Consider the following 16165-nt stretch of genomic DNA (forward strand, 5'->3'; position numbering starts at 1 on the left):
CTCGGAGAAGGGGGGGGGGCTTCCAGGGAGGGGTCCGGGCGGTCCCGGGAAAGTCCAGGGTTGGGGTGGGAGGGGTAGGAGAGTAGGAAAGCGGGTGTTCAGTGGTGGGGCTCCCCCTAGAAGGCTCGACTGCAGGGAGGGACCCGAGAGGGATCAGAGTGGAAGTGGGAGGGAGGGCCGCGGGCTGAGAAGGACTAGTAGGAATATGGAAAGGAGCAGTCTCGGGGAATCCCTCCGGGAGGGTGCCCTGCCTTCAAGACCGACTAGGGAAGGGGCAGGACTCGCTTGAGTGGGGCCCAGACCGGCCAAAGCTGAGTCCCGGCAGAGTGGGGTTTCCCCAGTGGGGACCGGAGCAAGGCAGACTGATCTAAATAGAGAAGGATTTGAGGGAAATAAGGTAACCCGTGCCTACGGCCACCCGGAAAGGGGCGGAACCAGCCTTGAGAAAGGCGGGGAAGAGCGCCAGTTCGGAGTTTAAGGCCCTGATGCTCTGGGGGAGGAGCCAGGGACCATTTGTCCTTTTCATTGGCTGGGTACTGGCTTCCCTCTTGGCCACGCCTCCCTGATTTTCTGACCCCACCCTGTCCTAACCTTAAAGCCCTCCCCTTCCCCTGAAACTAGGTCGCAATCCCGCCCTCTTTGCTAGTACTTCCTGTTCCCGGCTAACACTGGCGCTGGGCCCGGGGCCGAAGAGTGACCGCGGCCTGAGTGACCTGGGGCGGCTTCGCCGACCGAGTCGGGCCGCGAAGCCGGACGCCAGGCGGGAGGGTTGGCGCTCAGGCCGCGCACAGCCTGCGCCAGGTCCCGGCGGGCGACGGGGCTGGGGCTGACTCCTGTCTCAGGATGCCGGGGGAGGAGGAGGAGCGGGCCTTCCTGGCGGCCCGCGAGGAGCTGGCGAGCGCCCTGAGGAAGGATTCCGGGCAGGTGTTTTCCATGGAGCAGCTCCTGCCGCTGTTGGCCACATCCCTGCCGCCAGCAGCCCGCTACCTGCAGCTGGACGCCGCGCGCCTGGTCCGCAGCAATGCTCATGGGGAGGTGAGGCCCGGCCCCGCTCGGGAGGGGGACAGAGAACCTGAGCCCAGGGCGGGGCTCACAGCTCTCCGCTCTCTGACTGCTCCCAGCCCCGAAACTACCTCAACACCCTGTCCACGGCCCTGAACATCCTGGAGAAATATGGCCGCAACCTCCTCAGCCCTCAGCGGCCCCGGTACTGGCGCGGGGTCAAGTTTAATAACCCCGTCTTTCGCAGTACGGTGGATGCTGTGCAGGTGAAGCCCCTGGGCCCCTTATGGGAGAAGGGGACTTGGCCTGGGCTGGGGGGGGGGGGCTTGGTTAGAAAGGGCGGGAGGCTGTGCTTAATAGGGAGGGGTCCAGGCCTTTTGGGAAGGGGGCCTGGTGGGTGGTGACTGGTTGGAATGTGTGGTAGGGGGGCCGGGACGTTCTGCGGTTGTATGGCTACACAGAGGAGCAACCAGATGGATTGAGCTTCCCTGAGGGGCAGGAGGAGCCAGATGAGCACCAAGTAGCTACAGTCACGCTGGAAGTACTGCTGCTTCGGACAGAGCTCAGCCTGCTTTTACAGGTGAGATGTTGAGGTATCTCTAGTCCTGAGGACTTAAATACCCGGTCTGGGGAGCCCAGCCTCACTCCCACAGGCAGTCTGGGTACCCTCATGCTGCTGAACCATGGGCATAGTCCCCATAGCAACCTAGGAACTCCCCATACTGTTCTTCCTATGGATGTTGGGAGACCAGGGCTTTGAGGGAGGGCCTTGTCCTAGGACTCCAGGTGGGAGCTCTTATTACCTTGTTTGCAGAATACTCATCCAAGACAACAAGCACTAGAGCAACTGCTGGAAGACAAGGTCGAGGACGATGTAAGGAAGGTAGGGATGGGGCTCTAAGACCTGATGACCAAAGGGGACAGGAGTTGTGGGACTGTGTGTCCCCAAACCCTTGCCCTGCCCCTTTCTTCTCAGATACTGCAGCTCTCAGAGTTTGTCCCCTTACTGAGAGAGATTGCTCCTGGCCCCCTCACCACACCCTCTGCCCCAGGTATTACTCGTCCTGTAATGGGGGGGGGGGGGGGTGGGCCGGTTTCTAGTAGGCCATATTGATGGAAATTTGGGGCCCTCCTCTGTTTATCTTCTTGGCCTTTTAAAAATTATTAAAATTGTTTCCTTGGGTCTGGATATGTTGAAAAGTAGTCTGTGATTTGTTCCCTCCCACAGCAATTTAAGATGTAACTTGGTCTTTTTCAGAAAGATGTTCAGTTTTTTTCTGTCCTGTTCTCCAGGCTCCACTCCTGGTCCCTGCTTCCTCTGTGGCTCTGCTCCAGGCACACTTCATTGTTCAACCTGTAAACAGGCTTTGTGCCCAGCTTGTGATCGCCTATTCCATGGACACCCATCCCGTGCCCATCACCTCCGCCAGACCCTGCCTGGGGCCCCCCAGGCCACCCGCCTGACCCCCAGGTGAGAAATCTTCTCTTCTGGGTGGGAGTGAAGTTGAGACAACTTACAGTTACTTGAGTATTTACTGTATGCCAGTTTCTATGCTTAAGACTGTTTCATAGAAGACAAGCAGCCACTTATTGCCTTCCAAGAGGTCACAGACATACATATCACACAAGTATCAGGCACAGCAAGATAGATTATTATGTTGTGCAAATAGATAGGAAGAGGAGGAACCTAGCCTAAAGGATCAGCTCAATCAGTAAGATTTTTTTTTTTTGAGATTTTATTTATTTATTTGAGAGAGAGAGAGAGATTGATTGAGAGAACCGGTAGGAGGAGGGACAGAGGGAGAGGCAGACTCCCCAAGAAGCAGGGAGCCCTATGCGGGACTCGATCCCAGGACTTGGGATCATGACCTGAGCTGGAGGCAGATGCTTAACTGACTGAGCCACCCAAGCACCTAATCAGTAGGATTTCTAAGCACCTAGTATGGGTCAGGCCCCACTTTAGGGATATCTATCAGCAAGATGTGAACTTCAAGATATAATTAAATGTTAACAGGCTATGGGTATGGAGTGTTCCAGACAGAACAGCATGTACAAAGGACAGGGTCTGTGTTGTCCTGCAGAGAATAAGGGATGCCTGGGAATGAGGGATCCAGGCACCAGGGCCCTCTCAGCAGGCCATGTCTGCTTTTTTGTTACAGCTTACCTGCCTCAGCTCCATCACGGTCCCAGTCAACCTCTGTGCTGGCCCTGGGAGACAGCTCTCTTGTGCTTCCCCTGAAAGCTTCCCCTGATCCTACAAATGCCCGTCTGCCCTGGCACTGTGCTGCCTGTGCCATGCTAAATGAATCTTGGGCAGTGCTCTGTGTGGCCTGTGATCGACCCCGAGGCTGTAAGGGGTTGGGGCTGGGGACTGAGGGTTCCCAAGGAGCTGGGGGCCTAGAATCTGAGCTTGCACGGGGTCGCTGGGCCTGCCAGAGCTGCACCTTTGAGAATGAGGCAGCAGCTGTGCTATGTGCCATCTGTGAGCGACCTCGGCTGGCTCAGCCTCCTAGCTTGGTGGTGGATTCTCGGGATACTGGCATTTGCCTGCAGCCCCTTCAGGTAATCTATTCCTGGCCTTCCCAGCTCTTTATCTGCACCTGTTACCACAGGCCATTCTCTACTTCCTCATCTCCTGTTTCCTCAGTTCTCTGTGTCTCCCCCCCCAGCTCCCTCTCTTTCCATCTTGAGCCTCAGCCAGCTTTCAATCGGATAATTCTTTTTGCCTTCCCAGCAGGGGGATACTTTGCTCTCCTCTGCCCAGACTCCAGTCTGGTACTGTATTCACTGTACCTTCTGCAACTCGGGTCCTGGCTGGGTATGTGCTATGTGCAACCGGACCAGCAGCCCCATCCCAGTACAGCATGCCCCCCGGCCCCATGCCAGCTCTCTGGAAGAGCGACTCCCTGAGCCAGGGCCTCCACGACGCCTCAGTGCCCCCCTGCCCAGTTCCTGTGGGGACCCTGAGAAGCAGCGCCAAGACAAGATGCGGGAGGAAGGTCTCCAACTAGTGACCAAGATCCGGGTGAGGATTTAGGCCTGGGATGAGGTAGGGTTGAGCTAGTCGGGGAAGGGAAAGGCTGCAGTGGATTAATAATACAAGTTCTTGTAAAGCTTGACATTGTTAGCAGCAGCTGCCTCTTATTGAACACTTTCCACGTGACAAGTATCATACCACGCACTGCTCACTTGATCCATACGTCCAAGCTCAACCACTGTCAGCATTTTGGTTCGGGTGGAGGGTGGGTGGAGGGTGCCCTTCCTGATAGGCCATCTGTCTGGGTGGGACTGTGCCTTAGGAAGGGGAAGCTGCAGGTGCCTGTCCAGAGGAGGTCTTCTCAGCTCTACAGTACTCAGGCACCGAGGTGCCCCTGCAGTGGTTGCGCTCAGAGCTGCCCTACGTGCTGGAAATGGTGGCCGAGCTGGCTGGGCAGCAGGACCCGGGGCTTGGTGCCTTTTCTTGCCAGGAGGCCCGGAAAGCCTGGCTGGATCGTCATGGCAATGTTGATGAAGCTGTGGAAGAGTGTGTGAGGGCCCGGCGGAGAAAGGTACCAGCTGTGCTGGCGGGGGGACAGGGCTGAGGACCGTGGGTCTCAGAACCTCTCACACTCTCTTTTGCTTGCCGTTTCCCTCTCCGCTCCTCCCCACCCCCAATTCTCAGGTGCAGGAGCTCCGGTCCCTGGGCTTTGGGCCTGAAGAGGGGTCTCTTCAAGCATTGTTCCAACATGGTGGTGATGTGGCCCGGGCCCTGACAGAGCTACAGCGCCAGCGCCTAGAGCCCTTCCATCAGCGCCTTTGGGACAAGGGCCCTGATCCCACCCCTTCCTGGGATGGGCCAGATAAGCAGGTGCCGGGAGGAGAATCCACTTGGAGGAGCAGGGGAAGGCTGAGGGGTAGGATTCTTGGGGTCTGACAGCCACTTCTTCCCCCTCCACCTGAATCACATTGCAGAGTCTGGTCAGACGACTTTTGGCAGTCTACGCACTCCCCAGCTGGGGCCGGGCAGAGCTGGCCCTGTCGCTGCTGCAGGAGACACCCAGGAATTACGAGCTGGGGGACGTGGTGGAAGCTGTGAGGCACAGCCAGGACCGGGCCTTCCTGCGCCGCTTGCTTGCCCAGGAGTGTGCGGTGTGCGGCTGGGCCCTGCCCCGCAACCGGGTAAGCCCATCGCCTCCGCACCTGGCCCCAGGATGACTCTCTTCCCTTTGGGACCTGCTCCGCTTCGGCCCCCGTCTCCGGCGCCGTCTTTTGCTCTGCAGTTGCCCAAGTGCTCCAGACGGTGTCCAGGAAGGGGAGAGCAGGAATAGGCCACCTCCTCCCCCCTCATTATTTTTAGCGTTCCACTATGGGACGTTTCAAACACAAAGTGTCCGCTTTCCTCTTCCATGTCCCCCCAACTCCACGCTTCTGCAACTACCAGTGTATCACCAGTCTTTATTCCATCTACACACACAATTATTTTGAAGCGAATCTTAGGCATTATATAGTCAGTCTGTAAATACTTGAGTATGTATCTCTGAAAGGTAAAAGGCTTTGAAAACATAGCCACAAATACCATTGGCGCACGAAAAAAATGACCAGGAATTTTCTAATGTCATCATCAAGTATCCAGTTGGTAGGAGCAGGCCCTCTTACCTCTGACCCCCTGCTTACTCTAGGCCAGACGTGGCAGTTCTTAGGCCAAATACAGTCCCAATTTAGTTGGGCTGGCTCTGTACGTGTTGTGTTTTGTTTTGTTTTCTACCTTTTATTTCAAAATAATTGCAGATTCTCAGGAAGTTGTAAAAATAGTATAGAGTCCTGGGTGCTCTTTACCCACCTTCTCCCAATGGTGGCATCTTCTGTAATTACAATATCAAGACCAGGAAATAAACACTGGTACAATGTGAGCTAGACTGCAGACCTTTTTCATTTTTCCATTTTTCACATGGGTGTGTCTGTGGCTCTGTGCCGTTTTATTCCGCGTATAGGTTCACATAACCACCAAGATACGGATTGTTCCATCATCACAAAGGAACCCCCTCGTGCAACCCCTTTATAGTTGTAATTTTTTAAAAAAGATTTTATTTATTTATTTATTTGACAGAGCAAGAGAGCACAAGCCAGGGGAGCTGCACAGGGAGAGGGAGAAGCAGACTCTGCTGAGCAGGGAGCCCGATGTGGGGCTTGATCCCAGGACTCTGGGATCATGACCTGAGCTGAAGGCAGACGCTTAACTGACTGAGCCACCCAGGCACCCCTAGTTGCAACTTTCTTCTCCCTTCCTCCTGTCACCTGACAACAACTAGTCTGTTCTCCATCTCTATAGCTTTGTCAGTTCAGAGATGTTATTTGTTTGCTTTTAATTGAACGTGAGTGCCTTCGGAGGGCGCTCTTCTGCTTACTTCGGGCCTCACCATTGTCTGCTTTCTTCTGTGACAGTCTTCAGACATTTAGATTGCCCGCCAGGCACTTGTTGGAGGTTGCTGCCTTGGCCAGTCACTAACCAGACCCGGGTTTCTCGGTGGACCCCTGGCTCCCGCCCCTTCCGCAGGCTGGCAGCTGCGGCTTCAGACCCCCTCCTCTCCCTGCCTCACCCTGCAGATGCAGGCCCTGACTTCCTGCGAGTGCACCATCTGCCCTGACTGCTTCCGCCAGCACTTCACCATCGCCTTGAAGGAGAAGCACATCACCGACATGGTGTGCCCCGCCTGTGGCCGCCCCGACCTCACCGATGACACACAGCTGCTCAGCTACTTCTCGACCCTTGACATCCAGGTACTGCAGTCCCTAGGACGCAGGGTGCCCTGGGCTTTGCACAGGAACCCTGCCCACCCACCACTTCTGCATCCTGTCCCCAGCTTCGGGAGAGCCTGGAGCCGGATGCCTATGCACTATTTCACAAGAAGCTGACGGAGGGTGTACTCATGCGGGACCCCAAGTTCTTGTGGTGCGCCCAGGTCAGTGGCCTGCCCAGGGAAGCTGACTGGAGCGGGGGTGGGGGGAGGGCAGGGGGCCAGATCAGGCCTCAGATAGCTTTATGCTCTTGCACCCACAGTGCTCCTTTGGCTTCATATATGAACGGGAGCAGCTGGAGGCAACGTGTCCCCAGTGTCACCAGACCTTCTGTGTGCGCTGTAAGCGCCAGGTGAGGCACATTCATCCTTTCAGAAAGAACGTGCTAAGCTACTGGCAGGTACAGGTCAGACTCGGGGTATGCCGAAGCGCGGAATGCACATGAGCTCTGGGCTCAAGGAGCTTGCAGACTAGTCAGGCAAGGAGGGAGGGAGAGAAGGGAGGCTGAGGGGGAGGGAGGGTGAAAGGTAAGTTAAGGGAGGAAGGAAGGGGAAGGGAGGAGGGAGGGAAAGAGGGAAAGGCGGTACGGGAGGGAGAGAGCATAAGTACACATGGCATAAATTCTGTAAAGAAAACACAGGAGTCTGAGATTAGGAATAACGAAATGGACCTGTTTCGGATAGAGAAGTCAGACAAGTCTTCTCTAAAATGGTTTAATTTAAGCTCAGGCCTGAAAGTTAAGAAGAAGCCACGTATGCAAAGGATATTCGGGACAGAAAGAACAACACATGGAAAGGCCAAAGTCAGAAAAAGTGTTGTGTGGCTGGAGCCCCAAGAGCAAGGGTGAGAGTGGCAGGCGATCGGAGAGGAGCTAGCTGCCAGATCAGGAGAGGCCTTGAGGCCAAGTGAGGAAGGTATTTGCCTTTTATTCTAAGACTAAGCAAGGGGTGATACTGTCTCATTTGCCTTTTAAGAAGTTTAGTATTTGACCCTGAAACAAATAATACATTCTATGTTAATGAATTTAAATTTAAAAACTATTTTTTAAAAGTTTAATGTTGCTTTGGCAGCACATATTCTAAAAAGTTTAACATTGGATACCAAAAAGTGACATCTCTATTACAAAACACAATAGTAAAATGACCGCCTGAGACCCTACTGCTGAATCCCGAACCTAGAACACCCCCAGTGCTGTTGAAGCTGCCTGCCTGACACTCGAGCGTGCATGGCAGGCGAGCAGCAGTGGAGGCAGAGACACCAGGAACCGAGGCAAAACCTGGCCTGGCCCAGAGTATTGTGGCCACAGTCGAGATGAAGAAAGAGGGGACAGGGCTGAGATAGGCTTGGGCGGTGGACAGAAGACCTGCCGCTGAATGTGTGCCGGTATGATCAGAGCCAGAGGTGAAGGACAGTGCCATAAACTAAGGCAGGGACCACCAGGTATGAGGAGAGACGGGGCGGTCAGGAAGGGCCCAGGGTGGAGTCTTCAGGGAAGGCTTGCTTTCCCTCCCGCAGTGGGAAGAGCAGCATCGAGGCCGGAGCTGCGAGGATTTCCAGAACTGGAAACGCACCAATGACCCAGAATACCAGGCCCAGGGCCTGGCCATGTATCTTCAGGAGAATGGCATTGGTAAGGGTGGCCCACGAGGCCTGTTTGCCCAGTAATTTGTCACTGCTAGCGGCTCTCTTCCCGAGGGCTTGCTTCAAGGAGCAGTGGCAGCCCCAGCCCTGACCTGCCGTCCTTTGCAGACTGCCCCAAGTGCAAGTTCTCATACGCACTGGCCCGAGGAGGCTGCATGCACTTTCACTGTACCCAGTGCCGCCACCAGTTCTGCAGTGGCTGCTACAATGCCTTTTACGCCAAGAATGTGAGCCCGGAGAATGGGGATGGAAGGGACAGGAGGGCGGGCGGCTGCCATCAGGTGTGGGGGGCAAAGGCATGGAGGAGTAGCCTAGGGGAAGAGAAGAGGAGGCCAATGGGGTGTAAAGCACCTCTCTCTGTCCCCTCCCCCCTTTTGCTTGCTCCAGACCCTCCAATGTCTCTATCTTCCCCCATCCCTACACCCCTCATGCAGGGGTTCTGAGAAGCCAGGACCCCAACCGTCTCCAACTTCCCCTCTCCCATCTGGGTTTCTGCCAGAAATGTCCAGACCCTAACTGCAGGGTGAAAAAGTCCCTGCATGGCCACCACCCACGAGACTGCCTCTTCTACCTGCGGGACTGGACTGTGCTCCGGCTCCAGAAGCTGCTACAGGTCAGCGGTGGCCAGCCTGGCTGGGTTTGCAGATTGCCTAGGGTAGGAGGCAGGGCCCCGGGTGGCAAGAAATGAAAGGCTCTCTGCTGGGCATTTTGGCGGGGCTGGCATCAAGGGGAACCTAACGCCCATCCGTCTGCCCCTCCTCAGGACAACAATGTCATGTTCAACACAGAGCCCCCAGCAGGCGCGCGGGCAGTTCCTGGCGGTGAGTGTCGGGACAAGCCTGGGAGAAGGGGTGAGGGCAGGCTGGACTCCCACCGTGTTGTGGGTAAAGGGGAGGCTTGGGTGTGTGGTCAGAGCTCAGCCTGTGCTGACTTGGGTGCTTCTGGGCGAGTTAGCCTCTCTGGGCCTACTTTCTTCCTCTGTGACGCGGGAGTAAGACGCCTGCTTTGCAGCTCAGCTGTTTTACATGAGGCCGCGTTAAAGCACCTGGCACTTGATCCTAATTTCCTTCTCCCATTCCCAAAGGATAATGATCCATCAGTTAACCCAAGGAGTGTTTAATGAGACTTGCTAGTTGCACTGCTTTGGGTTCTATGAGGGCAACAGAAGGAGGTTACCTATGGTTCTAATCTACCCCACCCTGTATTACCATACGGTAAGACCTTCCCAGAAGAACTTAACTAGGCATGAGCTAAATCACAGCCAAAAGAGTTGTCTCAAGAGAGTACGTGACAATAAAAAAAGAGAGAGTAGTGATTATGGACCAAAAGCAAGCTTGGATAGAAGGGCCAGCAAGGCCCCTGCTTCTGTATCAGAGTTGGTCTGCCAGGATGGTTTCTCTAAGTACCCACCCCCCTTCAATCCCCAGCACCTGCCTCCCCTGCCTCCGTTGTTATCCCAGTTCTCTGGGGGCTTCATGGTTAGTGCCCTCCCAACACGAGGGCCCCTTCCCTTACCCTTAGGTGGCTGCCGAGTGATGGAGCAGAAGGAGATTCCTAATGGGTTCCGAGACGAAGCTTGTGGCAAGGAGACTCCGGCTGGCCATGCTGGCCTCTGCCAGTGAGTGTCAGGCACAGCATGGAGCATGGTGGTGGGGAGGGTACGCCTGGGGAGGTCTCCGGGAGTAGTCCTGCAGGGGCAGCGAGAGGGAGGCTCTCTGGGCAAGGGCGTGGCGAGGGAGTAGCTGGCAGTGTTACAGGGAGGAGGTGCCCACCGGTGCGAGTGGCAAGAGTTGCCAGTCTTGTTTGTGCCCAGCAAGGTGCTAGGCACACTGGTTTAATATTAGCCAAACGGAAGAACAAATATTCCACCCTGTCATCTCCCCAGGGCACACTACAAAGAGTATCTTGTGAGCCTCATCAATGCCCACTCACTGGACCCAGCCACCCTGTACGAGGTGGAGGAGCTGGAGACGGCTGCCGAGCGCTACCTGCACGTGCGCCCTCAGCCAGTGGCCGGGGAGGACGCCCCCGCCTACCATGCCCGCCTGTTACAGGTAAAGCCTCCCTCTGACCCGCGCCCCAGAAGTCCCCTATCCAGCCTGTGTCTGAGCTCTAGGCTTCCAGTGTCATCATTTTCTCTCTCCTTCTGCAGAAGCTGATGGAAGAGGTGCCCTTGGGACAGAGTATCCCTCGCAGGAGGAAGTAGCTGAGGGCAGGGGTCCTCTTGAGGGTCTCAAGGCCCAGCCTCCTCAGGACCAGCTCCAGCACCAATAAAGAGGCATCTCCTTGCCCAGGCTTTTTGGTGGTCCTTCTTCTGGCCCCACCATCTGGGGCACCGGGGGCGGGTGTGTGTGTGTGTGTGTGTGTGTGTGTGTGAACTGAGAGCTTTGTTGAAAGGGTCGCCTGCAGCCCACCGCCTGACCCTCCTTGGACTCAGGGCCAGGAAGGAATTGACATCATGGATGACCAAGGAGGCGCTCCCCAGCCAGCCCCCTGGCCTGGGCTTTCTCCTCCCCTGCCTCCTTTGTTCCTTCTTCGAATTCAGCTGGTATTTGAGGTCACCTGCTAGGCACCAGGCAGGCACAAGGGGGGAAACACAGATGCACAGGTGGTATAGGGCCAGCCAGAGCCCTCAGGCCAGACTCCAGGACCCTGGCCTCCCTGGGAAGAAGCAGTGTCACAGAGATCAGCGGGTAGCTAAGGGGGTTGGGGGCGGGGGGAATGAGCCTGAGCGGGGAGGGGCCCTCCTGTGTCCGACAGTGGGATTCCAACAGTGAGGTCCTCAGATGCTGCTGCCCCCTGGTGGTGTGGCGTTGCCCTGCAGCTCGGATCACGTGATTTCTGAGAAAAGGCCCTGCCTGGAGGAGAACTGAAACTTAGGGTGGGGACTGTAGGAAGGGGCGGAGAGATCCGGACGTTCCCTGGAGGGCTGCTGAGCCGAGGGCAGCTGCATCCTGGGACAGTCAGCGAGCAGCGCAGGTAAGACCGGCCGAGGGTGCACGTCTGCCTGGGTCTAGAGCTGGAAGGCCCGGCCGGATTGGAGGCGGGGGCGGGGCTCCTGGGGCCCCTCGGCTGAACAGGAATATACAGGGGGCCTTGTGAGCCAGGACGCAGGGTGGGTTGGCCTGAGTGAGTCAGGGACCAGGGGCCAAGGTCCCCAGCCCTAGAGGTAAAGGACAGGAGGCCCTGCCGCTGGGTTGTTGAGGGAAGTCCCAGCCCCGGCTCCAGCTGCCCGTTTGTTTTCTTGCCTCCTGGCCCTGCCCACTTCCTCCGCAGCTCTGCCCCACCTACCCCAGAAGCAAGCAGAGGAGAAGAGTTGGTGGGGTCAAACCTAGGTTTGGGGGTGGTGGTCGAGGGACCGAAGGGGCAACTCAGAAGCCGATACTGCTTCTGCAAATGCTTGGGCTAGAGACCGGGCTTCTCTCCACGAGCCACACCAAGCAAGGGAGTTCTCTGCCAGACAGAAGATTTCCCAAAAAGTCTTAAAACTAAAACCAAGACCTGAAGTTTCCTTCCAGATGTCACAGCTTGAGATGTTAAAAGGGAGGTTATTTCTTCGTCATTACTAGTGAAGAGAGAAATGACACAATTTGGCCCCAGAATTTTGAGAAATGTCTACAGGCAAAAGATAGATGGGATCACTGGGGTACTGGCCAGGATCCAACCCCATTGGTGAGGCTCTCAGCAGATGTTCCCTCCCACGGCGTCAGTTCCACTGATGCTGCCTGCGACTCTTGTCCCCAGGATGGCATCAGGCAGGGCACGCTGCACCCGAAAGCTGCGGAACTGGGTGGTGGAGCAAGTGGAGAGCGGGCACTTCCCCGGGGTGTGCTGGGACGATGCAGCCAAGACCATGTTCCGGATCCCTTGGAAGCATGCGGGCAAGCAGGACTTCCGGGAGGACCAGGATGCCGCCTTCTTCAAGGTGAGAGAGCCCGGAAACGAGCCCCTCCGAGGGAAGGGTGGCATAGACACTGAAGCTCTCACCCTCCAGGGATTGTCAGCCTGGGCTTCAGAGAAGGGGAGATGGGAGGGTCGAACCGGCTGCCTAATGGACACAGCCCGATACAAAGTGAAAGTGCAGAAATTGTTAAGGATTTCGGGCCGGCGGTAGCAGAGCATAAACCCGAGCGCTGGCCCTTCTGTGCCCCTGCTCAGGTGGCGTGTCCGCGAAGCCAGCCGGACTAGAGAGCCAGCCAGGGCGTAACATGCCATCTCTGCTTTACTTCCTGTGTTTTGAAGGCGTGGGCGATATTTAAGGGGAAGTACAAGGAAGGGGACACAGAAGGCCCTGCTATCTGGAAGACTCGTCTACGCTGTGCCCTCAACAAGAGTCCTGAATTTGAGGAGGTTCCTGAGAATGGCCATAGGGACGGAGCTGAGCCCTACAAGGTGTATCGGCTGCTGCCGCCGTCAGGTACTCTCCCCGGTGGGTGTCCCCTTGCCCAGCTGCTCTGAAGCAGCAGACTGGGGACAGGGGGAGGATGGAGACAGGAGCCTTCTTGGAGGGCGCTGGGCCTCTCCCCAGGTTCCTCATTCAGAGTTCTGCCCCGTCCCTGTCCTTGGGGAGCTGCCGCCCAGGTTCCCCTGCCTGGGCCTGCCCTTCCTTTCACTGCCTCCTGTCCTACCTGCTGTCCGCGCTTAAGGCCCTGACCTCTCCCCCACTCCACAATATTCCACAGCTCAGTCGGGGACTCAGAAATCACCATCAAAGCGACATCACAGTTCCATGTCCTCTGAGAAGGAGGAAGATGAGGGTAACACAAAGAACTGCGTGCTCAGTCCCTCCTTGCTTGAGGACCCCCTCAGAAATGTAAGAGCTGGCGAGGGAATGGGGGAGGGGGGCCTGAGGGCAGGACAGTAACTAGGGGAGGGGTGCGCCAACGATAGACACTGTGTCTGCAGGAGGAGGTGGGGGCCAGTGGGGGAACAGGCCATTCAAACTTTGGGAGCAGCAGCAGCGGCAGCAACAGCCCTGAGCCTCAGGAAGGTACCACCGCCCCTGCCTCTGTTCGTCGCCCCCGTGCCACACCCTCTGGCCCTTGGATTCCCCGTTCTCATTCTGAACGGTACACCTCTGCTTCCCTTATAGATACGAACACAACTGAAGCCCCTTTCCAAGGAGATCAGGTGTCATTGGAGTTTCTGCCCCCTCCAGACTCAGGTGCGTGGCACTTCTGACTCATCCCTGCTCCCTGTCCCCCCACGTTGTCTCCCTGTAGTCATACGTGTGTTATCGGATCTGTTAGGGCTTGCAGCAGACTGGGCCCACCTTACCCAGACAGTGGCGCCCGTTTTAGGCAGTGCACCTGGCCAGACTCCACACTCCAAATTGCTCAATTCTCAGAAATACCCCCTATCCACTCTGGTCTCTGGAAATCCACTTTGAGACATTAATTCCTGTGGGTCAAGCATCTCGGGGACCTTCTTATAAACTGTAAGACCCGGGGCATTAAGCCCTAGGGCCTCAGGGGGCATTTGTGTCAGTTCCTCTCCTGAGTGGCAGGAAGCCCCTTGGCTGGTGAGGGTGGCGGGAGGGCGGATGAGGAGGGAGGTGCCTTCTCTAACCTCAGAAGGTGAAGCCGCTACCCCCGCCCTCGCTTGGAGTCCCTCTCTGGACCTCGCGGTTCTCACGAGCAAAATGAGGATGTGGGATTCGCGAGGAGCCCCTCCTCGTCTCCCGCAGGCCCTGGTGCGGACCGGGCGGCCCCCTCGGGCGAAGTGCGGGTGCACCTGTCGTTCTCTGTCCGCAGACTACTCGCTGCTGCTCACCTTCATCTACGGCGGGCGCGTGGTGGGTGAGGCCCAGGTGCAGAGCCTGGACTGCCGCCTCGTGGCCGAGCCCTCGGGCACCCAGTGCGGAATGGAGCAGGTGGTCTTTCCCAAGCCTGACCCCCGAGAGCCCACCCAGCGCCTGCTGAGCCAGATCGAGAGGGGCGTCCTGGTAGCCAGCAACTCCCGGGGCGTCTTCGTGCAGCGCCTCTGCCCCATCCCCGTCTCCTGGAACGCGCCGCAGGCACCACCCGGCCCGGGCCCGCATCTGCTGCCCAGCAATGAGTGCGTGGAGCTCTTCAGAACCACCTACTTCTGCAGAGGTGAGGGGAGCCCCTGCCCCTGCCTCTTACCCCTCGGGACCTGGTAGACTCTGCCGCCGCGTGTCCTCCAGTAGATCCTTCCTTAGAGCTCCTGCGTGGCGCCCTGCACATGCGCAGTGCACAGCCTGCGGGCCCTGTGCTCCGCCCCGCAGCTGCCTGGCAGCCGCCCTGCCCCAGCCCGGGCCTTGGGCGATGAGGCTCCGGTGGAGCTCAGCACAGCGTCCCGTCTCGGGGACCGCCCCCGCATGGCCGCAGCCAGTAACGGGAAGGTGCGCCCCCGGGCCTCCCCTGCATCTACACTTGCACCCACGCCGTCGACGTATTCGGGAGAGCTGGCGCACGTTACCCACCCCGGCCCTGCTACACCCCAGGCAGCTCCTCTGGTCGCCCTTCTCCTGTCCACTTCCGCCTCCATTCACTTCTAAATCTGACCTTGCGCGTTAGGGGCCAGGAGTATGGGGGCCGCGGGGCAGGAGCGTGCCGGGGCCACGGGTGCCCTTGGTGGAGGGTGCGAGCAGGCAGCAGAGTGAGGGGGCGCCCCTCTGTGTCAGCAGCCCAGGCTGCAGCCATGGGAACTCTAAGCTCTCCGGCAGAGAGCTTTTCAGGTTGTGTAAAAATCAGTTACGTTAAAACACTTCTTACTCGGAGAGGGGTACCCTTTCCTATTTGCACACGGGTGAGTAGCAGCTTAGTTGCTGGCATTTCTCCTGGTGTGAGGCAACAGTCTGGTGACCCTGCAGCTCCTGTTCTGGCCCTGGTCTCCAGCTGGCCCCAGTCTCTTTGTCCAGGATGCAGGATGGGCCCCTCTCTGTTCCTTTCCTGCCTGTGACCTCCCTCTTCTTCTTCTTCTTCTTCTTTTTTTTTCTTCTTCCAACCCTTGACCCTTTCTCTTTCATCAGACTTGGCCAGGTACTTCCAGGGCCTGGGCCCCCCACCCAAGTTCCAGGTGACACTGAATTTCTGGGAGGAAAGCCCCAGCCCCAATCATACCCCAAAGAGTCTTATCACAGTGCAGGTGAGTTCAGGGCAGGGGAAGACCGGTCTGCCTGTGGGGGGGTGGGGGGTTCCAGGAGGAGAAGGGGCCTCCGGGGGAAGGGGACTCCTGGGGGTGGTGTCTGCCCCGGCTGTGCTCACGAGCGTCCCTTGCCCGCCCTGTCCGGCGCAGATGGAGCAGGCCTTCGCCCGGCATCTACTGGAGGAGACTCCGGAGGAGCAGGCAGCCGCTCTGTCCCTGCTGCAGAGCCTGGGGGACCCACCTTCCGCCTCTCCTCTCTCTTCCTCCTATCTCCTTTGAAAGAGACTGATTCTCCACACTGCTCACCTGCCTCCCTCGGTGATAATTCTCAGTGGTTGTCTCAGACGGTTACGTCCTGGAACTGCCCGTGTCCCTGGCTGGCGGAGAACTCAAGGGTGATTTTTATCCACCCCACCACTTTTTTTTTTTTTTTTTTTTAAGATAGGTCTTCTTTCATCTCTGAGGAACTGACCTGGGAAAGTCCAAATGGTGTGAACTCAGGGGCTCTTTCCTTCTTCCCCCAATCCTAAAGCCAAGCACTTTATGTTTTCTTCATAGATGTTCACTAGGGATTTAAAATAAAACATTATTGAAAAAGGAGTCAGTATCTGCTTTGTTGGGATGAAAAGGTAGCAGG

At 57.2% G+C, this 16165-nt stretch overlaps 2 protein-coding genes across 10 annotated transcripts; both read left to right on the plus strand.

Annotated features, from left to right (window-relative positions):
* The first annotated feature begins 106 nt into the window (after positions 1-106).
* On the plus strand, positions 107-10707 carry RNF31 (ring finger protein 31). Of its 8 annotated transcripts, none has more exons than XM_087859056.1 (21): positions 107-1035; positions 1122-1268; positions 1427-1582; positions 1817-1885; positions 1979-2054; positions 2296-2473; positions 3162-3564; positions 3740-4027; positions 4302-4550; positions 4664-4849; positions 4954-5160; positions 6586-6759; positions 6843-6941; positions 7040-7129; positions 8293-8407; positions 8527-8645; positions 8918-9073; positions 9182-9239; positions 9940-10036; positions 10304-10472; positions 10571-10707. In XM_087859056.1, exons 1-21 carry the CDS (start codon positions 844-846, stop codon positions 10622-10624), a joined length of 3282 nt encoding a protein of 1093 aa, XP_087715182.1. In that variant the 5' UTR covers positions 107-843; the 3' UTR covers positions 10625-10707. The 8 variants fall into 8 exon arrangements, 7 of the variants coding, with proteins under 7 accessions (XP_087715182.1, XP_087715184.1, XP_087715181.1 ...); XM_087859055.1 differs by having other exon boundaries at positions 108-1035; positions 3737-4027; XM_087859057.1 differs by having other exon boundaries at positions 108-1035; positions 1817-1876; positions 3737-4027.
* A 718-nt stretch (positions 10708-11425) lies between these two features.
* Positions 11426-16128, plus strand: IRF9 (interferon regulatory factor 9). Of its 2 annotated transcripts, XM_045802687.2 has the most exons (8): positions 11431-12343; positions 12661-12847; positions 13101-13231; positions 13324-13408; positions 13511-13582; positions 14172-14513; positions 15413-15528; positions 15679-16128. In XM_045802687.2, exons 1-8 carry the CDS (start codon positions 12107-12109, stop codon positions 15805-15807), a joined length of 1299 nt encoding a protein of 432 aa, XP_045658643.2. In that variant the 5' UTR covers positions 11431-12106; the 3' UTR covers positions 15808-16128. The 2 variants fall into 2 exon arrangements, with proteins under 2 accessions (XP_087715187.1, XP_045658643.2); XM_087859061.1 differs by lacking the exon at positions 13324-13408 and having other exon boundaries at positions 11426-12343; positions 14105-14513.
* Positions 16129-16165: the final 37 nt, after the last annotated feature.

The sequence above is a fragment of the Ursus americanus genome, chromosome 35, assembly GCF_024610735.1.
Source record: "Ursus americanus isolate L20-20 chromosome 35, mUrsAme1.1.p, whole genome shotgun sequence".
Taxonomy (NCBI): Eukaryota; Metazoa; Chordata; class Mammalia; order Carnivora; family Ursidae; genus Ursus; species Ursus americanus.